The 25060-nt window shown below is 40.5% G+C and overlaps 1 protein-coding gene across 2 annotated transcripts in view; it reads left to right on the top strand.

Moving 5' to 3' along the window:
* The window catches only part of usp54b (ubiquitin specific peptidase 54b), a 56529-nt gene that overhangs the window by 2375 nt on the left and 29094 nt on the right, over positions 1 to 25060 (top strand). For both annotated transcript variants that reach the window (XM_085416760.1, XM_085416759.1), the window contains exons 2-3: positions 7832 to 8429; positions 17278 to 17370. In XM_085416760.1, coding sequence (XP_085272886.1) covers positions 8274 to 8429; positions 17278 to 17370 — 249 coding nt within the window. In that variant the 5' untranslated portion in view covers positions 7832 to 8273. The remainder of the gene's footprint in view (positions 1 to 7831; positions 8430 to 17277; positions 17371 to 25060) is intronic.

Genomic DNA, 25060 nt, shown 5'->3' with positions numbered 1-25060 from the left:
TTTTGATTTTCTTACCTTTCCTCCCCTTTCTTTTCTTTTTCTAATTTTCTTCTTTATCTCCTTTCCTTTCTTTGATTTCCTTATCTTTTCTCTCCTTTCTTTTCATTTACTTACATTGCTTCCTTTTCTTTTTTCTTCTTCCTTTCCTTTCCATTCCTGTCCTCCATCAACCCTGAATGCCGTTTCTCGTTCTCTTTTCTCTCTCTCACCAAAACCGCAAAAATCGCACATGATTCCCAGAATGCATTGTAAATATTGATGGTTATGTAATAGCCTAAATATTAAGCAAATATTCACCACTCTTCTTATTTTCTACTAACAGGATCGGGTGAGCTCATGTGCACAGCTATAATGGGTCGTGTGTGTGTTTTTGTGCGGGTGCATGCAATTACATGTATTATTTCACATGTAAACTTTAATGTTGCAGAGTGTGATCAGGAAAATAACCTTGAAGCTTTAAAAAAAAAAGACCCACGTCTCGGTAATATGCTTACACATGCAGCGACACGTGCTCATACAGTATGTTCATACACACATACACACACACATACACATGAAACACACAAATATAAGTTTAGAGCGGGAAAGAGGGGTGAGAAGGAGAAGCACGGAGGGGAGGATGAACTCTGGGCTCTCCCTATTGTCAGCCGGGGCTATTTGAAGTTACACATAACCCAATTACAGGGAAACCACTGTGTGTGTGTGTGTGTGTGTGTGTGTGTGCGCGTGTATGTGAGAACATGCATGTGGGGTTTTTTTGGAAACTGAAAGGAAAGAGACAGAGATGAATGGTGGGAGAGAAGTGGAGAGAGTGAATGAAAATGGAAAATAGAGGTCAGTGGAAGAAAGTGAGAAGCAGAGAACAGGAATGAAGTGAATGGAAAGGAGTGAAGAAAGTGCAGCCAAAGGACAAACAAAGGTAGCGTGTAGTTTCTGAAAGATCGAGTCTTTCTTTTACAGCAATATTTAAATATACTTCTCGCCTGTAGGTTTGCTTCAGAGGGAAGAAGACAGCGTCAGAGGCAGGCTATTGTCCTTGGGGACAGTATCAGCTCTTTGTTCAGCTTGCTTGACACCAGTGTCATTGTCACCAAGCCATACTAACCCACAGCAGAGAGGGAGAGAGAGAGAGACAGCAAATAGTGTCAAGTAATACCCTCCCAGTCAGTTTTTAAGATGGGAAATACAACTTAAAAGGAAAAAACAGGATAAAATGAGACAGTTTCTGGTTGCCTAGGTAATCATCTAACAATATTTACCATCCTGCCATATCAGTCGGTGGTTTGCTTATGCAAACCGGCAACTGTACGATACATTTGCAGTTATGGGGTGAACATTGTTGACCGTTGGCAGTGCAGACCGTGGGCGAGGTATGAACAGCCTGTTTGTGGGCTACTCTTGGTTGTGTTGTTGCTGGTCTGTCAGCCAGCTGCAGAAGAGCAAAGTTCTAACAGTAAACTAGCTAAAGTGGAACTGAGTGATAAAAACAGTGAAAAGTGTCCTGGCACTCCCTGAACCTCTTTGGCCCACTTGCCAACCAACCAGCATTCGATCTACGCATAGCCGAGCTACATGCTGTTGGGTTTTTGGAGGACTTCACAGGAGCATGCTTGCGTAGGTTGAAAAGCCCTCTTCATAGGCTCTCATCAAAATGACACAATCGTGGTACTGGAAAACAAGCATATCTTAGGATCCAACTGTTGCTTGATGACGCCAGATACCGCTGACTTTCTGTGATCTCTGGTTGTCATGAATCGCTTCCTCTGCGTTCAACATAAATAAATACCAATATTCACCATCAGTTCCACTTGGGACTTGTCATTCATGTGAATGTAACCATATACTGTATTTAAAAGACAAAGACACTGTGACATCATCTGTTGGTTAGTGAAGTTTCGTTGTGAAGGCCCAAACCGAACACTTTTGTCATTGCCATCTTGGTATTTTAAAACTGAGATAGGATGTTTCTGTGAAACTGAGAGTCACTGCAGGCTCATTTAGTAGAGACTTGTCAGACACAAAGGTAGTCTTGCCAACAAGCTTCCCCTGCTTCATTATATTTTTGTAATCAGAGGAGTCAGCCATGGTAGACAGTTTTAGACCTAAAAATATTCGATTTTTAGGTCTAAAACTGTTTAAGAGGTGCGTGGGTTCTCTCTGTTAGATTATTTGTTGAGTCTACATTGGCTGTAGAGAGGAATACAAGCTGTCTTTCTGTATTAGCCCTGGGACAGACTGGTGACCTGTCCAGGGTGTACCTTCTCGCTCTATGACATTTGTGAAAGGCCCCAGCCCCCATGGCTCCAAATTGGATAAGTGGAAGAAAATGGATGGATGTTGTTGTTCTGCATCCTTTAAACGTATCACTCAGTCTTACTCTGCAGATGGAGCTCTTTCAGTTCTGACAAAACTGCAAATGTTCAGATTTCCAAGCAATTTAAACACATTTTAAGGACTCGAAATCTTGCTGACTTAAAGCTTGGCCACTCCATCTGTGTAAAATGCGATCACAAGCTTCAGAAGAGCTACTGATGTATAATTTGCTCAGATTGTAGTGCGCTTATTGCTTCCAAGTTTTTGGCAACAGTTTGGGAAAGACACCGCCTGGTTTGAACACGACAATAGCCCTGTTCACAAAGTGAGCTCTATTAATAGTTTTCCTACTTGGGTGTAGAAGAGCCAAACTGGCTCTGTGCACAATCCCAACACCTCTGAGAGAGCTGTGGGCCAGACGTCATCACCCAACAGATACAGACGTCACTGAAGTGGCTGAAAATCTGAAGAGTAGCGGTAATAGCAGTGTAGTAATACCCAGGGTTTTTGAATGTGATGCAGAAAAATATCACGACTTTTAATGTTAAATATTAATATATTTAATATTTTGGCCATATTATAACATTTTCTATTATCTGATTTCTCTGGATGTTGTCGGTATAAACAAAAGGGAGCACACTGCATTTCTGCTTCATAAACTGCTTGTTTTTAATGTAATTTTACTTGGTTTGATTGTTTTTTCTTGCATGAATTCTTTAAAGATTAACATACTAAAAAAAAATATCCCTCTAAGGACGATTCTCACCTCATTACATGTGAGGTTAAAAAGGCTTGGGGTCCACAGTTTGACTAAAATTACCATCCTGACCTTCTCAATAATAAAATAATTTTTATTCCTAATTGGAAAACTAATGAAGCCCAAGTTAGCTGAATAGGGAGGAGGGACATAGAAGTGTTGATATGTCCATTCAGTTTTTCCTGGTCGATACATCATAGCTCACATACTTTGAATGAAACCCAACGGCTATAATACAGACCACAGTGAAGCTGTGGACTTTTTTTCCCAAAGCAAAGAAAGATGGAAAGAAGTCTTAGAACAGGACTGAGATTAGAGGAGAAAATTCAATAAAAGCTTGCTGTATTTGCCATACAGTGTCAAATGTTGACGTGACAGAGCGACAGAATAGCAGATGAACGTAGAGGAATGTTTTTCATCGAATGTTAACATTTATATGGATCAAAGACGAGGCTCCACAGTGCACCGGGGACCAAACAGGCATCCATCCATCCGTCAGATTCTGTCCTTGGATAAACTTCTGCAAACCTCCTGCGTATCACTTGATGAGCTGAAGTAAAGCTGAAAAACAGGAAGAAGAGTAAAAGATAGATAAAGGACAGAAGAAGACGAGACAGTTCAAGAGAAAGGGACATCAAAAATATTATTACTGAAAGCAATGTATTATTAACAGCACTAGTGGCAGTAGTGGTAATAGTTTATTAGTTCTAGTGCTAGTATAATGGAGGCTGGCATTGATGGAGCCACTACACAGGTCTACATGGGACAGTGGACAGCTGTGTGCGTTCAGGTGTCATTCATCAACAGCGTTGATACTAGTTGAACAGAACAGAAGATTTCAATAGAGTTAAACTACTATTAAATCAATTTTTTCATTCATCAAAAGTGCTTTTTATTCATCTTGATTGTTTTGGTGTGAGTTACCCAGTTTTTGAGATAGAAATGAATGCCTTCTCGTGTATATGATGGGAGCAGATGGCCTTTTCCTTGCAGTTCTCAAAAATAGGAGTGAACTGTTCCTTTAATTGAATGGATGATGAATATCATTCAAGTAGCTACACAGAGAAAAGATCTAGTACAATAATTGCGCTCCTACATCATTGTGTGCTTTGAAGGCATTTGTTTAAGCTCAGCTCTCTTAAGTTTATTTTAATCACATTTGCCGTTGCAACACCTTGATACTTTTCTTTTTAGCCACTCTGAATCTTTGGCATGCAGAGAAATTCATGGTCGACTTGATGATAGTGAGGCATCCAGGATCAGTGGCTACAAAGCAAGTGCGACTCATCACCCCTCTGCCTCTGTGCATGACAGGTGCTTTGACATTTTCGCACTGATATGCTGTGTTTGGTTTTCACCAAACTGTGGTGAGAAACTGGCTTTTGCAGATTGTTGTTAGACATCAGAATGAAGTACAAGTTGATCATTGTGGTGAGTAATCACCCTGTAAGACACAGGCAGCTGGCTTAGGTCATGCCAACTGCTAATGCTGTAATGATGTTCCTGCCTACAACAGGTCAGTGAACAACAATATCAGCTAAATGTCAGGCACATGCACTAGAAAATGTTGAAGCAACTTATACATCCGAATCCTCCTTTAGGGAGAGATTTACTAAACAAGGCAAAATAGCATGTGAGTGTGATTCCCAAATAGCACTCATAGGTGGGGTTACTTTTATGGGTAATTGATAAAAGCTACTGTTTTCTAAACCCAGCTGCAGACAATTCATCTCAATATGAAGCACAAAAAATAAGATATGCCATTTTGTGGCATTAAATATTGGTGCAATTAGCAGAATTGCGTGTCGCAAATCTTAATAAATCATTTTGCACTCTTCAGTTAAATGTTGTCCTCTCTAAGTTTTGTGCCTTGAGAAAAGAACTCCCAGAAATACATATGCAACAGGGTCAGTTACAAAAATCTTCCCACCTCTTACATGCAGCCTTGCCACTTTTCACAGCAGAACCCAACTTGCGGTGCTGCAGCAGGAAATCTGGCCCTTAGTTTTCTCTCAGACTGCAGCAGAACCCGTTGCTGATCCTCAGCTTCTGAAATGCTCTGTAAATGTAAAATGGATGCTAATGCACTACTTAAGAAAAAGCTTCGCTGAAAAGTTATTAAATTTAGAAATCTGCAACCTTACCACAACACCACTGAGAAATGTAGTGAAATTATTAGTAGAGCACTACAGCCCTCGCTGCTTATTTGTATCAGAAGCTGGCAGAGATGGATATCTGAAAATGACTACTGACTGCTGAGAAAAGGTGACTGCTCACTCTGTGACAACTGCCTCATGCTCAAAGCCAGGTTGCGCTGACTTCCACCAAGTTGATAAGGCGGACATGAGGTCACAGGTTAGTGTCTTGGTGCACGACACAAAGAGTGTCCTCACCTCAACTTCACACGTGGAAAATCTCCTCCATCTGTCTGTGCTGTATCCACAGGTCCTGGTTTCCTTATGCCTGCCAGTGCGTGGTCAGGGAATTTGAATGACTTGTGCCTTGACTCACTCTGGCTTCCAGGAAGTCTCTAGCATCAATACACATCATCATCATCACTTGCCAGCCCCATGTGTGAGTGTGTGTGTGTGTGTGAGTGTGTGTGCGCTATCTCAACCAGTGCAGCACAGTGTGTCTCTCTGTAAAATCACATGGTTCGGCTTTTCCCCCGCGTGCCTGCTGCTTGGCCTATTTCCATGGTAACTAGCCGAAGATGTGGGGACACACAAACGCATGAGCACACACACACACACACACACACACACATGCACACACGCATAAACAGCACTTGTGCGAAGGCTTGCCAGAGCGATCTCGGCTGTGTGGGGCTGTAGGGTGCAGTCAGAGAGAGGATGTGTGATCACACACTCTACACAGGCTCAGCGACACACACACACACACACACACACACACACACACACACACACACACACACACACACACACACACACACACACACACACACACACACACATGCACACTGTATGCTGAGAAAGAAGCTCAGAATGCTGTGCTGTAGAGAAAAAAATGGCACACCAAATCCCTTTTTAAATCCTCAGGCAATTTGGATTTGTTTGTTAACGGATAAACGTATATAAGAGATAGATAGATAGATAGATAGATAGATAGATAGATAGATAGATAGATAGATAGATAGATAGATAGAGTTTGCAGTAGAACTCTGTGACTGTGACAAGTGGATGAACTGACAATGTTGCTGCCTAACAGTTGCATAATGTTTCCTTCTGTATTCGCTCTGATGCATTTCACTTGCCATCCTTGTCACGATGTCCCCTCCCCAAGCTCTATCCCACCCCCCATCACCCCACCCCACTGTTACCCATCCCATGTGGCCATCGCCATAGCAACTGCCCACGCTGCTCACCTGCTCGCCGCAGCATCCCTGCGCCCTCTGGCCTCTCGCCAAGGGGGTGCTGTGGCAGTAACGCAACCCAGCAATCAGGCGAGGGAGCATTGCCAAAAGTGGGGAAGCTATAGGGGAAGGAAGGAAGGAAGGGAGGGAGGGTGGAGGGGGCACTGCGGATATGCTAGCTACTGCCCTGTGGTGTTATGCAACTTCATGTACACACACACCCACGCACACATATTGTAGAGTAACAAACACACAGATTGCCTTTTTTTTATCATCTCACACACGCATGTTTAGAAGCCGTGCATATTGATGCTTGAACCAGCATAAGCTCCAGATAATGTCCCTAAGTACTGATTATGAAATGACATAACAGATTTCTTCCTGTGTCCTACCACTGATGCACTGCTACCCTCCCTCATATTATTGTGTTCGTATGATGTTTACATGATGGCAAAGCAACAGCCTTTACCGCCTTTTTAAAATTTGCTGGTTTAAATGTATTTCATTATTTTATTTTGCCTTTTTTATGTGTTGATGCCATAAAAGAGGCCAAGACAGATTTCAGAAGTATACAGTGATCCGCCATTACATTGATACCACTGACATGTGAAGGGAATGACATTAATCATCTTGTTACCACGCAGAGTTCTGCTAGGAAACCTAGTCCTGGCAATCATGTGTATGATACTTTGACACAAACCACCCACTTAATCATAATTATAGACCAAGTTCACCCTCCAACATCATATGGCCTTGCAAAAATTGGTTGTAAATGTCTTGCAGAGTTCCCAACCTGCAACCCATGTGACCCAAAGGATCTACTTAACATGTGCAAGACAATAGGTGTGTTCAACCTGATATCGCGGCAAAACGTGGGACTATTCCCATGCCATGAGACTGGGTTGGTATGTTGTGACTATTGGGCCACATCTAGTCTCAAAGTCTGAGCCAAAGTGCCAAAGTATCCTGATTAGGACCAAATGTTGCTGCTATCTAGGTTAAAGTTGCAGTTTTGCTTTGAGTGATCGAATGTGGTGATTACTTGTTCATGTTGTTTCCATGCTAGCGTGTTGTAATAAGTATAAAGGCAATAGAGGGAATAGTTATCAGTGATATTCTTGTATCTGCCAAACAAACTCTCAGGAGGGGTAGACCAGTCTCACTTTCATTTATCTGGTTAACACCCTGGAACAGAGTTTATTGTTTAAGTCTTTACAAGTCCTCGTCATTTTTTTTCAGCTGCATTGGTACTAAAGGAACATCACTCTGTCTATGGATTCAACAGGATTTAGTACCACAGTTGTACCTGTTGGTAAACCTGCTAAAGGTTCTTGTTGCTCGTTGTTGTGTGTGCAGAGTCCTAACAGGTTGGTCTTTGTGTCTTGCAGGCAAAGTAAAAGAGGAGAAGAAAGCATCGACGGAGTCCCCACATGGGAGCAGCAGCGCTGTCTAATCCATGTGACAGAATCTGCCAAAGGACGCTTTGGAAACGTTCTCATGTCTTTAAACACAAACTGCTAAATCCGAGGAGCTAAAAACAGAAAAACAAAAAGCCAACCGCTGGCTCATGCAAGTGGACAGATTTTAAAGTAAAAACACGGCTGGAGAGGGGCAGGGTTGTATGGGTGCCAAATCCCCGTCTAAGACACACCGCGTCTCTTCAATCTACGGCCGCCACCTCCCTCCTCTTCCTCCGTCCATTTTGTCCTCCTCTGCTTTTCTCTCATTCTCCCTCGTTCTCTCTCATGGGAGTGACATAGAGGCCGTTGTTTGGTCTGCTGCCCCGCCCCTTCTCCGCCTTGTCGTGGAAACGGGGGCGTCCAGGTAGTGATGTCGTGGAAGAGGAACTACTTTGCGTCGGGCGGTGGAGCGGTAGGTGGGGTGCAGGGGCTGGTGACCCCGAGAACCATGACCTCTATCGCACCCAGCAAAGGCTTGAGCAACGAGCCGGGACAGAACAGCTGCTTCCTCAACAGCGCCCTGCAGGTCAGTCAGATAAACACATGCACAAGCATTTTCTGGGCAGAAAGTTTTAGGCGTTAAAATGTTTTTCATGGAGATTCTTACGACTAAAGCAGTATTCAATGGCACCTGATCTTAATCCACCTGCATGAGTAATTGTCACACTAGTTCAAGTGCTCTAAATTCGTAGGTTTTCTTAGAAGTTAAAAAAAATCTGACTTTATTTGATTATCTGTCACTTTAACTTGTCTGCTGTTCCATTTACCTTCCTCTAAAATATGTAGACTCTGTAAGAAAAGCTGCATTTTTATCTATAGTGATAAAGAATAATAAATTACACAGCTCCAAATACTTTCTGGCTGCTTAACAACTCACTCTTCTATGTAAGAAAAGCACAAAATACAGGTGATTATTTCTCCAAATCTGTGTTTCTCTGAAAGCCTTTACAGTGAAAATGTTTCAGTTTAAGTTTGTGTACTATTGGCAAAAAATAGCAACTACTTTCTTATATAAAAACTCATTTTTCAACATCTGTGTCTATATTTTCACATTTAGGACATAATGCACAATGCTAACACACACTTTCATGAAGCCTGCAGTAAATTACTCTTAAAGCGCGACGGGGATGAGATTAGTGCCATATTAACGAGGGTTTGCGTGTTTCGGTTGGTTTTGGCATGGCTGACCGTCTGGCTTCAGTGTGGACATCCAGTCTGAGTATGTGGATGCTTATGCTGTGCTGCTGCATCTCCTCACACACACACACACACACACACACACACACACACACACACACACACACACACACACACACACACACACACACACACACACACACACACACATAAAGATTGCTTCCCTCCTCCCAAGACTTCCAGCTGGCACAAACATACCTGCCCTCACATGAACACACACACACACACACACACACACACACACACACACACACACACACACACACACACACACACACACACACACACAGTAAATACCTCTTGAGTACTGGCTTGAAAGAGAGCGACGGAGAGAGAGAGAGAGTAAGAAAAGAGAGAAGTTAGCTGAAGAGGGAGGGGGGTGGCGGGGCAGAAGCTTAGGGAGAGTCGGAGAGAGCAGAGGGATAGATGTGAAGAGGAAAAGTTGCTGAAGGAGGAGTAGAGAAGAAAGGGATGAGGAGTATGCAGTATGAAAAAACCAAGGAGAAGACCGAAGGGGATGCCGCTCAGAGGTATAAAGGAATTAAAGAGTCCAATAAGGTAAGAAGAAAGAACAGAATGTTTGTGAAGAGCAAAGAAGGGAGTGGGGGGAGAGGGAGAGAGATGAAAAGACAAAGTGAAGGACATATAGTTTGGGTTTTTTTGCGAAATAAAGAAAATGCCTCAACAGAGGCATGCAGTGCAGCTTCAGCACCAAAGGAAGTGGGCCACTTCAAGGACACACACACATGTGCACACACATGCACACACAGAATGGGGAGAGGATGTTTTTAGCAGGACACAGATGAGTGAGGATAAACTGAGGCAGTGTTAAAGAACTGAGCTGCAGTTGGCAGTACTTTACTGTGTGTGTCTGTGTGTGTGTGTGGGGGGTGCTCATGTGGGCGTTTTTGCTTGTATTAACTGTCTGTTGGCAGGTGAGATTAACAATTAGACATCAGATTTCAGCTTTACAACTTGCTTCATCAGCAGTTATCCTGCAACCAAACATTATTGTTGCAGAAATTATTTTAGTTTTTTTTAATGTAAAAATGTACAAATGCCACGTCTCTAATAGGGAAACATTTTATTTTTACAGAGCCCTACATTTTCTGCCTGAAATCCAAAAATATTCTTTTTTTTTTACACTGAAACAAACCATTATCACATATTATTTATTCATTTATGTTCATTTATTTCATGAATATTTATAAATCACGTTTTTAAGATCTTGTTAACATTAAAAAAAACACTGTCAACCAGTCCATTCAGCAGCTAGCTGTAAAAAAAAGCTTTGCTCTTTGTTCTGTATAGTGTCTTACTGCTATTGTGCATCGATACTAAGTGAGATACTCTCTCTCCTGCTCCTCAAGGCCCCTTGGGCAAAGAAGTTAACCTCCTGCTGCTGCTGCTGCAGTGGAGCTGCTGTGTGACAGCAGCTGCATCAGTGTTTTTTTTTTCTGTATCAATTTATGTAGTATAATGAGCGAGGTGCTCTGAGGTAAAGCGCATGTTCAGCAACTTTTCATTGTGTAAACACAGGTAAAAAAATATCATAGCTAAAGGATGTATGGATAATGCTGGCTTTGATAAAAAAGAAACATGGGTTCACTCATCAGGCATCAGCGTGCACATGTGCGTGTGCTTGTGTGTGTGTGATGCAGTGGTAGGGAAGAGCAAAATTAAGATTGTAGATGTGCAGCGTTTTCTACATGACTCTTATCAAAAACAAAACATGTCTGTATGGATTGCAAAGTTAAATTTTTTATCATACGCTTGCATTGGTTTTCCTGCAGTTATACAGCTGAAGTGAAAGTAAAGTAAGATTTTTCACACTGCACATTGCTGCAGGACCTGTACTGATGTCAGAGTTCAGCACTACCTGCTTGAATCAGAATCTGACCCTGAACAAGTAGAGACTGCTGTAGCACGCCACACTACTTAATAGTAAAGAAAAATATTTAGTGTGTGCAAACAGACGCAGTATGCTAAATATGCCATGGTGCAGGTCAGCATGCTTTAGTGGTCACTCTGATCCTGTCGAGGTGGACGCTCAAGCTTCAGTGAAGAGGTGTTTCCGCTGCCTTTAGTCTGTCTGTCAGCAAGATTATTCTGAAAATTCCCAGCCTAATTCCTTGAAACTAGGTGGAAGTGATCCTTCTAATTTTTCACGTATTCACCATCAGGGAACGCTAAGAATAAAGCCAGCCGAGTTGAGGTTGTGGCTTAGCAGAAATAATTCACACAGTTCTTGCTGACTCCTAAGATTTTTGCAGTTTCTGATTGCACTCAACTCTAACATTTTGACATTCTCTAGCTTCTGTTCAGTGGGCATACAGTCAAAGCTAACGCTAATGTTCAGCATTTGGACATTTTATTGCAGAGAAACTTCCATAAAAAATCAAAGTAATGCACTGATTCTTTAGTTCCTTGGTTGCTGTGAGTGCACGAAGACTCTTATGTTCACTCTGACTGCCAACAGCAGAACATTTGTAGCTGAGACGTTTTATAGTTACAGACTCTGGCAAGCAAATAAAGAGGCCGGAGTGCAAGGTAGCTGCTTATTCTTTGTTTGAGGCTGTGCCAAACTAGCCGCTACGTGAGCGTTATGGAAATGTGTTACATAGTGACACTGATAAGTCATAGAAGAAAAGCCTGGACTGCAAACAAGGGATTGGAGGTAGTTTAGCAGCAGTGTTTTCTTTGGGAGACAATGTCTCCTCTTTGTGTTGACTTGTAACTTTGAAGGAATTTGCTTTTTTTAAATATTCAAATAACAGGAGAAATTTAGCATGGTTGTTATTATTATGCCAGTAGCCCTATAAGGCAATATACAAAAAACACTCAAAAAGAAAACATTACTCAATTTCAAGGTCTAGCGGTGGGGACAAGTTTGAGGTTTGCACTTGTTTGAATATGATCCTAGGAACCAGACAACAAAACAGGCTTTGGAAGCATTTCCGATATTTGTGATTTGATGCAAAAGGCAAACTCATCACTGATGCAGGGGGAATTAAAACGAAGGGCGTTTATTGAAAGTCATCATTTAATGAAAGAATTCAGAGCAGGTTTGAGTGTTGGAGCAGAGCTCAGTTGATGATTAAACTTGAGAAATAAAATCAGCATTGGGAAGGTAGAGCAAAAAATTGTAGTGTGGCTACAATTGTATGTAGCTTAAGAACTATTCAAAAGGGCCGCGAGAGTTGAGGCTCAGGTGTGAAATGTGTGATTTTCAGGGTTTTTAATCGGTTTTCAGCGTTATTTTGTTATCGTTTTTATCGTTAACTCGGTTTTCCTGGGTCTTTTCACGTGTGTTATGAATAAATCTTCTTTTTTTTCGGTACCGGTACTAGTTTTATTTTGTTGTATTTATCCGCGACACCTTAAAGGCCGGTCCGTGAAAATATTGTCGGGCATAAACCGGTCCGTGGCGCAAAAAAGGTTGGGGACTGCTGTTCTAAATGACAGATACACGAGTCAAAAGTACAGGATATTATGAACTCGCTTTTGCGATGACAACAGTATCATGTGCTAAACAAAAAGCACAGGAAATGAGATGGCATTACCAGATGTGGTAATAGGAGACTGGAACAGGAGGAGCTGGGGACATGGAGGGCAGAATTCAGCCAACAGAGTCCTAAGAGCACTTTGAGGCAGGTGGTGCTCCGGTTATCCGATTATGAAGGCCTCCTTATTGTCTTTATTGAAGACTACCGGGGGATGTTTGAATGTGATTGGTATTTAAGAGAGTCAGCTGATGCTGATCAGCTGACGTGCAGGAAATGCCTCAGTGTGACAGTGTTTCCAATTATTAATGACAGCAGCTGTGTGTATGTACATTTTGGAAGCCTTTAAAGTTACAGGAATTTATAATAAGACTGCTTATCAAGGCTTCTAAGTCACAACCCAACGCCATTTATATGTGATGGTAACCTATTTATTTAGCTCTTTATAAGCAAATCAATTGACATTTGTAGGCTTCATTAAAAAGTGGTCACAGAGCTCCACCCACCTGCTGTTTGAACCTTTTGTTTGTAAGGGTCAGCCAATTAGACGCAAGTTAAAGCAAGTGTTCAGACTGATGATTAATAGCACCAAGGCTCAGTGAATTAGAGCTATTTTGAACAGTGAATCATGCAAAACTACTCAAGGTGAGTCCAAGAATGAAAATAAGGCGTTGGGTATTACCATAGTCAGTTCATTTTATGTTGTTCAGGCCATAATGACTCAAAGAAAGTACCAAAAAATGTAATCTATTTGGAGTTTCAACTCACTTTGACTTCTTAAAAAAGGTGAATCTGCATGTTTTTTAAGTAATACGGGAGTTTTGCCAGAGACAGACCACAACCCCCAAAAATTGCAAATCCCATAAAGATGCACACAACAAGATGAGGCAATGAGCCATGAGCTCACACACTGATTTTAACATGAGCATTTAAGCTGTATTATTCCTGTGAATCATGAATAAGTAGAATGATAAAGATTACATGAGTGTGTGGTACTGTATTTGCCAAAATAACACAGATATAGTGGAATGACACATTAAAGGAGAAAAATCCTGATCCCGTGACCTCTCCTGTCAGGGGTCCTGATGGCCCTGCGTACCCCTGCGGGCCATTCTGCTGGCATGTTTTGGGCCAAATCAATACGACATTGCTGATAGTGATCGCCTTTGTCTCTGATATATGGCAAGGCTCCCCAATCCATAGGGCACAAGGGTTCACTGAATGAGTTGATGAGTATAAAATTGATTGATCCTATGGCCCTTGTTCTAAAGCCAATCACCACCTCTGTGATGTTAGACAGCGGTCTTCACCACCATCATCAAAGCAGCAAAATCTTATAGATGAATAAAGTTTCCTTCCTGCAGTAGACATTCCTTTGATTTGCCACCTGTCTGTATCTACATTTAGCCGCAGCCAATATTGTTGCAGTCTTTCATGTAATCTGTGTAATCTTGCGTTTCTTGACTTTAGCCGAGGCAGCACAAGTAGCCTTACTAAAACTGCACCAGGTCTGAGCAGAAGTGCTGTCTCAGGGAACCATAAATCTCACAAATATGCAGTGAACACATGAGCGTACTTTGTGCAAACTTTTTCCAAGGCATCATAAATCTGGCACTCGTGCATCAGGTATCATCCTGTCACTTATCACACCAAGTAAAGCATTAGCTGATGAGGTCATCGTTTTTGTCATGCATAGAACTGGTGTTTTTTTTCCCCCCCTAAGATGTTCCTGCAGTCTCACCATTGTTTGCGAGAGAAAGACAAAGAAATGAAAAAGGGGGAAAAAACGAAGAGGAAGGAAAAACAAATGATACAAATGATAGCAGGGGCGAGAAAGACAGGGGGAGGAACAAAGCGAGGGATGTGCTTAGAGGAGGAGAAAAATGAGATGGATAGATACATGCTGATGAAGAGAGATGGGCATGGAGAGATTGTGCCCTCCTTGTGGCTGCTGCAGTGCTGTGCAGGGAGCCGATTCATCACGACCAAATAAACTACAGAAAGAGGAGGAGAAACAGTGAGGAGGGGAAGATAGAAGGGATACACTGGCGTCAGCATGCAGTCTGTTATCAGCTGTCTTTTCTTTCTTCCACTTATCACTCTCTTTATAAGACACACATTCCAGTGTAATGCTCAGGTTTCTTTTGCAATCATACTGTAAGTGCGTGCAGTCTTGTGCATTTGTTCTGCAGATCTCTGTAGAGGCCTAAGGGACACTGCTATGTTAATATTATCTTTTAACATCATGCTGAATTAATGCACTCAAAGCTCTTTCTTCCAGTTATGCATTGAAGAGAGGGAGAACGGCAACAGCTGGTTTACCTTCCCTTTCTGCAAGTTTTTTTTGTTTTCTCTTTAGTTTCTTTGAGTTTTTTTGCTGGTAGTTTTCCATCGCCATGTCTGCTGACTGTCTTTTATTGCTGAAAATATACAAAGCAGAAAGCACACTCAGTGGAAGCTGATGGAAAAAAACAATTAGCTGAAAATGGCTGAAAGCCATCACGCGCTGCAGACTTGGGTGTTGATTCTCTGCAATCATTTCACATTACTGAAAGTCATTTGATTCAGTTATTTTCAAAGCTACAGTGTGAGTAACCTCTATAAACAGATTTTGCAAATCTGTACGCAGAACTGTTCGGAAAGGACAAGGGAAGAGGTTTACTACCAGAGGTTTCTTGAGGATGGCAGGCTTTGGTTGGATGCAGGTAAACAGATCAGGTTGATGGCAAAAGAGGAAGTCCACTTGCTGAGTGCAATCTGATGTCTGCTTAGCTTTTCAATATGTCATCAGTCTCATTTTGTCTTAAATCAAAGTTAAAATATCACACTAAGCCATGAATTACTGCACTTAACTATAGTTCACGTGGGGTTGAAGCATCCTTTCTCACATATATAAATGATGTATGTACTGCAGGTTTCCACGTTAATACCTGAAAAACATGTTGAAAGAAGTAAAAGAGGATTCCCTGCTGCATCTTTAACTGTCTGTTTGAGCCCATGCATCAAAAGCATTAGTGAGCAGCCTCATCTCTTCAAACACAGAACAAAGCACTCGTTTTGCCACACTGCTGGGTGCAGATTAAACTCACGGATCTCATTTGTTTTAGATTTTAGTCAAACTTTTTAACTCCAGAAAAACAGAGCACCTGGCCTGCTCTTTTCTTTTCAGCGGTGCTGTCAGTCGCTATTTTTGGCTGCTGTGTACCTGCAAAACCAACATACCAGAAAACATGCTGTGTTACTATGCCAACCTGCAGCCACGAGCTGTCACGCCACCAAACTTAGCCTTACTGCATATTCAAAAATGGTAATTCCACTGATTATGGCGACTGACGCAATTGCAGTTTCTAAGCAGCGAAACCATCAGAAATAAAGAGAACAAATCTTGTGAAAACAGGTCGCTCCAAATCGAGATTTAATTCATATTAATCACGCAATAATTTGGCTGTCCTGGTTTTTAATTTAGTATTTGTTCAAGTTTGGCCTTGTTTTGGTTTAACTGATATTCTTTCTTGTGTTTTTATAGAGTTCATGTTTTCCCAGTGTGTTCTTTCTTTTCTTGTTCCCACTTCCTGTTTTACTCTGGTAATGACTGTGTGTGTTTTTAGCTGCTTTACTTCCTGTTTGCCCTCCTTTGTGATTGCATACCCCACCCTCATTACTTTCACCTGTGTCAGTTGTTTTCAACTTTCTTTATCTTTAATCGACTTCATGTGTATAAACTTGTGTTTTCCTCACTGTCTGTTCATCTTTTTCCTCTTTTGTTCCATTTTTAATCCCCTGTTTTTATTTTCTAGTCTTTTGCACTTCCTGTATCTCCTTTTTTCATAACAGCCATTAAGGGCTTGCTTTTTGTTATTCAACCTGCCTCTGTGTCCTGCGTTTGCGTCCTTTCTCCCAGAAGTCCTGACAGAAGGTTTTAAATCAGTACAGACAAAGTGCGCACACAAGCAGGCATTTTTGCTTTTAGGTGCAGGTAGTATATGATGGCACAAAAGAGAAAAAGTCTCTATTGGATCTTTTTCAAGGACATAGATCAAAGTGTTGCTTTTCCAAGCATGCTTTAAGAACTAAATAATGAAAGTTCAGCTTTTAAGAATTTTTCCAACATACTGAAGCTTTTAAATCAGTAACCAAAAGAAGGGTGTATTCAAACTTTTACTTATTGCTCAATTAACATCTGATTTATGGGTTTTACTTGCGTAACATGGATCTTTGGGCTGTGTGGGTAGTGGAGCAGAATGATTTAATTTTAGATGACATGAATCAAATGCAGTTTCCTGCTATTTCTGATCACTCAATAATCAAAAGTGCATTTTATTTTTTAGTAAATGAAGAGCAAATTAACTAAATGTTTTGCTTTGGCTCTTTGGGAGACTCCAAAATTGCCTTTTTTCAAGAACAACCCTTTGATTAAAAGTCATGTGAAGCACATGAGTTGCAAACAAATAAGAAAACAGATATGTTAAAAATCTAGCTCTCGGTGATGCAGAGCAGGATCAAACCCGCAGAAATAAATAAAAACAAGAAATTTAAACATGCTGAAGCTCAAAGAAGGAACAAGAGGGAACTGAAATCTAAGGAATAAACAATAAAATTAAGACAAAAAGGGACAAAGGACTTGGTTCCAGTTTGAACACTGGATAAATAATAAATTCATTAACTGTCTTTCAGGTTCTTTGGCATCTTGACATCTTCCGCAGAAGCTTTCGACAGCTGACCACTCATAAGTGCATGGAGGACTCGTGCATCTTCTGTGCTTTGAAGGTAAAACATCCCCTCCTTTTGTCCTCTAATGGCTTGTAGTGGTTTTACTGTAAACCTAAAGCAGTGCCCATTACTCTGCTGTATTTCATTGTGGCAGTTTTCCTGGTTGACAGTTTCTGTTGGTCCATTATGGTCCACAATTCACTTATACTTCAGTTTAATGGTTTAACATGCAAACAGTTTATTATTCCATTACATTTATCTGCCAACCAGTGTAGGGCGACAAAACTATGTTATTGTGTTTTCTTTTCATTGGGTCCTTTTGTTATCACGAAAAGACTAATTACAGTAAATGACAGATAAACAGAGGGAGATATGATGCAAATGAAATAAGACAAACTAATAAACAGCAAACAGAAGATTATTAGAAACAATTAGAGCTGCACACACAGGAATGTTTATTTTTACATGTCCTTATATTCATTTATTCATGCTATATAACAACCAAAACCATTTTGGGTTTTTTTAAGCTAATTAAAGACTAAATTCTTTTATGGATTTACGCAGTGGTCGGGGAAACCTATCTCTTTCAACTCAGCAGGGGGGATTCTTGCAACTGGTTATGTAACACTCTAATACTTTTGATTATTTGCTTTAAAAGAGGGAAAAAAGCACACCAGATGAACAAAAGTTTTAAACACAACCATTTTCAAAGGAGGTTTGGTCTTGGACATTAGCCTCATTGTTACTAAAGGTTGTACCTCAAGGCATGCCATTACAACCAGCATGGTGCTGTCGCCCAGACTTGATGTTCACATTTCTACCAAGAAGCTGAATCCACTGCTGAAGAGAATTCAGCAACGGTTTGCAGATGCAGTTGCAGATTCTTTTAGCCATGATTTTCTTGCCATGAAAATAAGTCCAATTTCTTTGCTACCCTGTTCTCAAAAAGGCTCCAGGACTTGTGCAAAAGAGGTATCTGAAGCAGCAGGAGTAAGAAGCAGCTCAGGTGTTCGTGTATAAAATGAGTATCACAGATTTGTATTTTCATGTCAGATCACTTTAACCCCTTAATGCCTAGTGTATAATATTTGATACATACAGTTTTTGAGACAAAATAAATTGCACAGTACATTTTAAGCAATTTAAAAAAAGGCAGATGTAGGAAATACGATACAAATTAAAAGTCATATATGGAATTATACATATAATTTGTTTTTTAAACAAATTAGTCGGATACTTTAATAAACTGTCCATTATAATAAAACATTTGATTTTTTTGGCAATTTCATGGTTTAATGGTTCACGCTTTAAAGGGTTCAACACTTACTCTAGTCTATCTCAAGCCAAAGACATGCAATGTATAAGCAGTGCTGCTACATTATATATTTTTTTTTCTTGCCTGTATTTGTATGATTTCTTTCCACTTAGTGACCTTTATTCTTTTTTTCTTCTTCAAAAACTATTAAAAACAGCTTGTGAAGATGAGGTTTTAACTTGACAACAAACCTACTAATCTACACAATTTACCTGTTTTGTTATTGGCTGCATTTAAAATAGGCTTTTGCTCATATGCAGGATTTTGTCTTTCTGCACATAGTGTAAAAATACAACATGTGGTTCTGTGAAGAGCAGATTTTATTAAGTGTTTAGAAGCAGCACATTTATAGACTTGTGTACTGGTTAAATTAATTTATCATATTTATATGTATGAATATTTATTATATTTCATCATTTCAGCAGTGGCAAAGTAACCAAACAGAAACAGGAGATCGGTGAAATCGTGAGACCCTCGTAGTAAACGAGTCTTATGCAGCACTGTTTCCGCCATTTGTTGCATCAGTGATGACAAATATGTGTCTGAGTGAAGAGAAGTGCTGTGTGTAATGTGGTGTGGTGTGATTCAGTGTGTGTGTGTGTGTGTAGCGGTGTCGATGTGTGTGTTCCACACGCTGCTCTGTCTCCAGTGCTTCTCTGTAATTAATTGGCTGACTGAAAGCGCTGAGCTAGCAGAGCCCACGCTGGGATACTACACACACACACGAAGGTCCTACTTGTATGCCGAACACGCTATGCTGCTACACACGTACGTCTTAAGATGCTCACAAATCTTTCTAACACACACACCTACACACACACCTACACACACACCTACACACACCCTCAAGCTTTTTGGGGTGCGGTGCAACAGCTGTAGAAATCAAAGGTATTGTCACCATGCTAAGCGTTTACATTTTCCTGTCAGTTTCCATTAACCGTCCCACCAAAGAACAGATGTAACATTGTTCTTACACTGTGGCTGTAGTCCCTACAGCAGTGGAGATAAAAGTCTCTGAGCAACTAGCCAAAACACACGCCAGATGAACTTTAATGGTTGCTTAAATTTTCACGCATCACATTTAAAGAGCCAAAGACATAAATGCAGATTGTGGATCCTTTTATTTTGGAGGGGGATCTCTGCAGCAGATGAAGGCGCCTGCCTTCGTAGTAAACATAAGTTCAGAGGCTGCCTGTGGCTATCCCCTTAGAAATCACTGCAACATTTTATCTCTCTCAACAACAACACAAACACATGCGCACACTTGGATGCAGATATACCCGAACGCAACACACACACACACACACAAACACACACACATGCTGCAATGAGCAAGAAGACAGAGGAAGAAAAAAGAAGGTGAAGAGGAGAAAAACGAGCAAAAGGGAAGCAGAAAGATGAATGAATGTGGGAGTTTGCGTCGATTGCTCCTGCCCTCACACTCGGACTGAGTTCACACACACACACAAACATACATACACGCGCACACACCTTCCTTTCTTACTCACTCTGCCTCATCCCTCCCCCTTCTCCTCCCCCTCCCTCCTTCTCTCCTCCCTCCCTCTCTCTGTAGGGTATATTCCCCCTCCATTCTCCTTGGTGCATTGCTGCAGTCAGCACACACACTCACACCCTATTGCTCTCACTTTTCCGTTTTCCTCTTCTCTCTTTCTCTATTTCCCTTTCTTATTCTCGCTCGCTCTCTCCCTCACTGCGTTACCTTTCCCACTGCCAACCCTCGGCTCGCACACACACAGACCGAAGCCTATTGTTGCCTATTATTTTATAACATGCCCGGCCCACCTGATCACAGCCATCTTGCTAGATCGTGCGTCCGTCCACAATTTCAAAAATAACACCTGAAATGAAGAAATCATTAACTTAATAGCACCAGACTAAATCACACTTCACAGCTTCATTAAATGCTTATTTGGCTTAATTAGATCCTAATTTAGGCTAAACCTAAGATTAGTGCTGCAATCAGGCTTGAAAATCCAGTTTAAACTCACATTAATTTTGTTGTGAACTTAATGTTTGAAGTCGGTTGCTCCGTGATTAGGCGCAGGAAGATTAGGTTTGGTGGAAGTGAACTCTCAGCTGTCTGTCAAACAGACTTATTTGCTTTGGCAAATACATTTTGAAGGAACCCGGAGGGTTATTGCAGGGTTCAATGAATCTGACTTTTAATTTGATACGACATTAATAATAATAATTGAAAGCCAGTTTGAGAAATCAAGTCTGTATTATTTATATTTATTTCATTTAGGATTTTTACCACTTCCCCACATTTCATAAAAATAACCTCTAAAGATATAATTAATTTAGGTAAATGGCTTGATGCAAATTAATATATTAATTACTAAAAAAAAAAGTTGCCTGATAAGTTAACTTGTGTTTTCAGAAGCAACTTTTCCCTTTTCTACTGTTTGCTGTTCTTGCTGACTGAAGCTTCAGAAAATTATTGAGCAGCCTCCAGCAAACGCAATTTAATCAAATGAGTGTACGTTTTCCGTCACAGTCTGTACTGAAATGCAACATTTTTCTGTCTTCGATAGATTTACACTTGATGGATAAAATTTCCCTCTGTTCTTTCTGCTGAATCGCCCTTTTGTAATTCAGTCAGGACCACTATAGTCAAAAGACAATTTGTGGTTATAGTTTGGTTTTTGTAGAACAGCACTCAGCACAGAATAGAGCAGACATCAAAGGGTGGCATGAAAGGCAGATTTGAGGTTGAGGTGGGTTGCAAAGTAGCTTGAAGAGAGCAGCAACTGTGGGAAGGCTAGTGCAGCTTAAGAATAGCCCTACAGTATTGTGCAAAAGGCTCAAGCCACCCCTATTTTTTTTCTTTATATAGGAAATAGGTCCAACATGTGCAAACATGGCAATACAGCATATAAGGCAAAAACAATTTTTACAGTTCTAATGAGCTTAAAGGTGAATATTGGGTTTGAGTGCCTTTATTCTGCAACTCAGCGTTAGCTCTCTCAGGCAAACTTTCTTTGAGTAGTCTTCAGGAAGTGTTTTCCAGGCTCCTTTGAAGGACATTCAAAGCTCTTCTTTGGACGTTCTTTGGATGTTGGCTGCCTTTTGTTCTGTTCTCTATAACACTTCCATAATGTTGAGGTCTGTGCTCTGACTGATAGTGTTTCATTGCGTGTTTTTCTACCCAGGTATGCTTTCAAACACATTTTCACTCGGTGTGTTTGAGATGACTGTCATGCTGGAAAATGTTGCCAATCAATCAGAGGCTGGGTCCAAATCTGATGGTATTTTTCTGGATTCCATGCATTTTTACAAGATCCCCAAAACCACTGGTTAAAATGGAGACAGAGTCTCCACAGAAGCATGTAGACACTCACTATTGTACTTCTTTCCTTATCTACTCTGTACATATTGAAGCAAAAATTTCAAAATTGGATTCATCACTCTGTAAGACTTGTTGCCACAGATTTTCAGTCCATTCCTTGAGTAATTTAGCATAACTCGCTCTTTTATACCCGTTTCCCTAGTTGATGAATGGCTTGAGGATCAGCTGAAGGGCATCTCTCCAGGTTTTTCTGGAGTTTTTTCTTAAGGACTGCAGCAGACAGTTTTTTATGTCTGCCACTTCTTTATTTGTCCCCTAATTGTCCAGTTTCCTCAGTTAAAAAAAAAAAAAAGACACAGTCAAGACTTTTGCCCAGTGCTATATGTGATATTTGCCAAGTTGAAGTGCAGAATGGCATTGCAACACAATGTGCAATACTCCATGCAATACAGTGTTACCATATAATTAATATTACCACAAGTACTCTATTGCTTCCCCTCAAGGATCAATCAGAAAATCTTACCACTTTTTAAAATATAGTTTTAATGCCTGTTTTAATATTAAAAAATTATCTTTTATTATGTTTTGCCTGTAAAATGTCAGAAAAGTCACAATTTTATGAAGGTGTCTTTACAAGTTCAACAGAATCTTCATCTACAGTATGAGTATCAAACACTTAAAGAACTGTTAGGCTGAAATGGATGCAAGAGTTTTGAAACACAACAGCTTCTGTTTTCTGTTTTGCATGTAGGTAAAAGTAAAGTTCAATCTGAAACTAACCTGAGGAGGTTCGCTGGCGTCCATGTGGATTTTAAGAAACTAAGGAATTAACTGATTAACTTTTTTAGCTTGCCTAGCTCTAATCCAGAGCTTCCCAAAGCTCTAATCTATTTAAAGTTATACCCACTCAGAATACTTTAAGTGTCAAATGTGTTTTAGCCCTGCAACAGACTGGCGACCTGTTCAAGCTGGAGCCTGCCTGTCAGCTTGGTTAGGCTCCAGCACACCCTGGACCCTGAACTAGATAAGCATTTGTTGAATGCGAATAAAAAACCTTTACCATAGTGCAATTTATCACATGTAGCAATTCCAGTATTTATCTGCACTGATTCAGTAACATGAGGATAGATGGAAAAACATTCACAAAATAGGAATACTTGCTGGTGTTTAAGATAAATTAACTGTGTTCATGATCTTATATTTCTGTATACCAAACAAAAATGGAACCAACGTGGACATAATCATGACACGTGGATACTGATGAACTGTGACTATGTTAGAATATTTTTATTTAAATTTTTTGTTTCTAAGTCCTCCAGACACAGAGCACCCGCTGCGTTTCAGCGCAGCCATCTAATCAGTGACTGAAATACCACTGGGACGGAAACCAGCAGAGCACCAACCACTGCTCCGACACGTCAGAGCGACTTATGTTTATTTCTGTTTTGGGCTGTTTTAGCGTTGGTCAAAAATAGTTGCTCGGTTTTGCTTTTTTTTTTTTTCTTTCCCCCTACTGAGAATTTTTACCATCAAAAAATTAGGTCATTTTTTATCCGTTGGCAGTCTGGAGGAAGTCCATCCATGCTTTCATCTCTCCCTCTTTGGACACTGCAGCTCTCCTTCGTCCAGCTTCAGTCAAAAGTTGCTCTCGGTGCCTCTGCTTGAACTCAATACTGGGTGAAGTGCTTGTGTTAAGACCTACATCACTACGCTTAAGTTTCAGACTGCGTTTTCTTGTGCCACTACTTTTTCTGCAGCTACTGCCACTATTTACAACTGTCTCAGGCCCCTCCCTGCCTAGTTGTGCTGGAGGTTTCTTCCTGTTAAAAGGGACTTTTTCCTTCCCGCTTTCGCCAAAGTGCTTGCTCACAGAGGGTCATATGACTGTTAAGTTTTTCTCTGTTTTTTTTGTGTTAATGTAGGGTCTTTACCTTACAACATAAAGCAACTTGAAGCAGCCGTTGTGATTTGGTGCCATATAAATTAAATTGAATGGAAATTGAATTGACAGTTGTTCATCTAATCCCTTAATTTAATCTAATTCAACCTTGACCCATGACCCAAGTAAGTGCAGCGCTATTATTTCTACACAAATATCTACAAAATTACTCAAATATATATATATTTTCTATCACATATTATGTGGAATTATTTCTGGATATATAGAGCTTTCAATTTTATTGGAGCGAACCTGTCAACCACTAAAATTTGGCTGAAATTTCACAATCCCATGTAGGATTTAAGGTATTTAAGTCAAACAGGCAATTTTACAAAAATGAGCTGACCAAATAAGGTAACAAGGTTTGTGCCATTAATCTAATTTTATTTTCAGATACGAGTTAGGCTTCCGAAAATTCCGAAATAACAAGACGATCAGTGTTACTGCTTTGTGCCGTTATTCTCTCGCCTTACTCTGTGTTATAAACACGGCTAATGACTTCCTAAAAGCCAAAATACAGCCCCCGCCAGGCTCCACATCTTCAGTTGCCGATTCTTTGGTTTTCAGATGAATTTTGTTGAATTTAATGCACAAATTTGATGCCAAAAACATCAATTATTAATTGTATTAAATAATCCTGTTAAAATTAATCTGATCAAAAAATACAGAATTATGATATTGTGGCAGGAATTATTTACCTGGAATATTTATAAAGAAATTAGAAACACTTTATCAGTTTTTCCCAGCAGTTAATTTTCCAAACGTATTTAAAAAGTTAGCTGCACAGTTAGAAGAAGAATAGTATAATGCCTAAATCAGGGGATCAGGACTCCAGTGGCTCACCATCTAAAGTCTGAGACGTTGCGTGATGATAAAGAGAGACACAATTTTAACACTTAACACTTGCTACACCTGCACGAGCATAAACATTGCCGTCTTCTTCCTCTTCAAAATGACAGATCCTCCCTTCCACTCTGATCGCTGCCCTCAAAACACACTTCGGTGGCCTAGCTTTTCCTCCGAGCCTCCTGCAACAGTTTGATTTGGTTTTACGGCTCCAAAGCACTCTCAGAGCTGTTTTTGTCAGAGAAAAGTGAACTACAAATGCCATTTATTATTGATACTGTCTGATATCGAGGCCAGCTGTGCCGTTTGTTTTAGTCCACTCGGACTTTGTTGTGCA

The sequence above is a fragment of the Rhamphochromis longiceps genome, linkage group LG8 (genome assembly GCF_057381845.1).
Source record: "Rhamphochromis longiceps isolate RC_006_pf linkage group LG8, R_longiceps_female_GT1.1, whole genome shotgun sequence".
NCBI lineage: Eukaryota > Metazoa > Chordata > Actinopteri > Cichliformes > Cichlidae > Rhamphochromis > Rhamphochromis longiceps.
The sequence above is the reverse complement of the archived record's forward strand: the minus strand, read 5'-3'. Positions and strand labels throughout refer to the sequence as shown.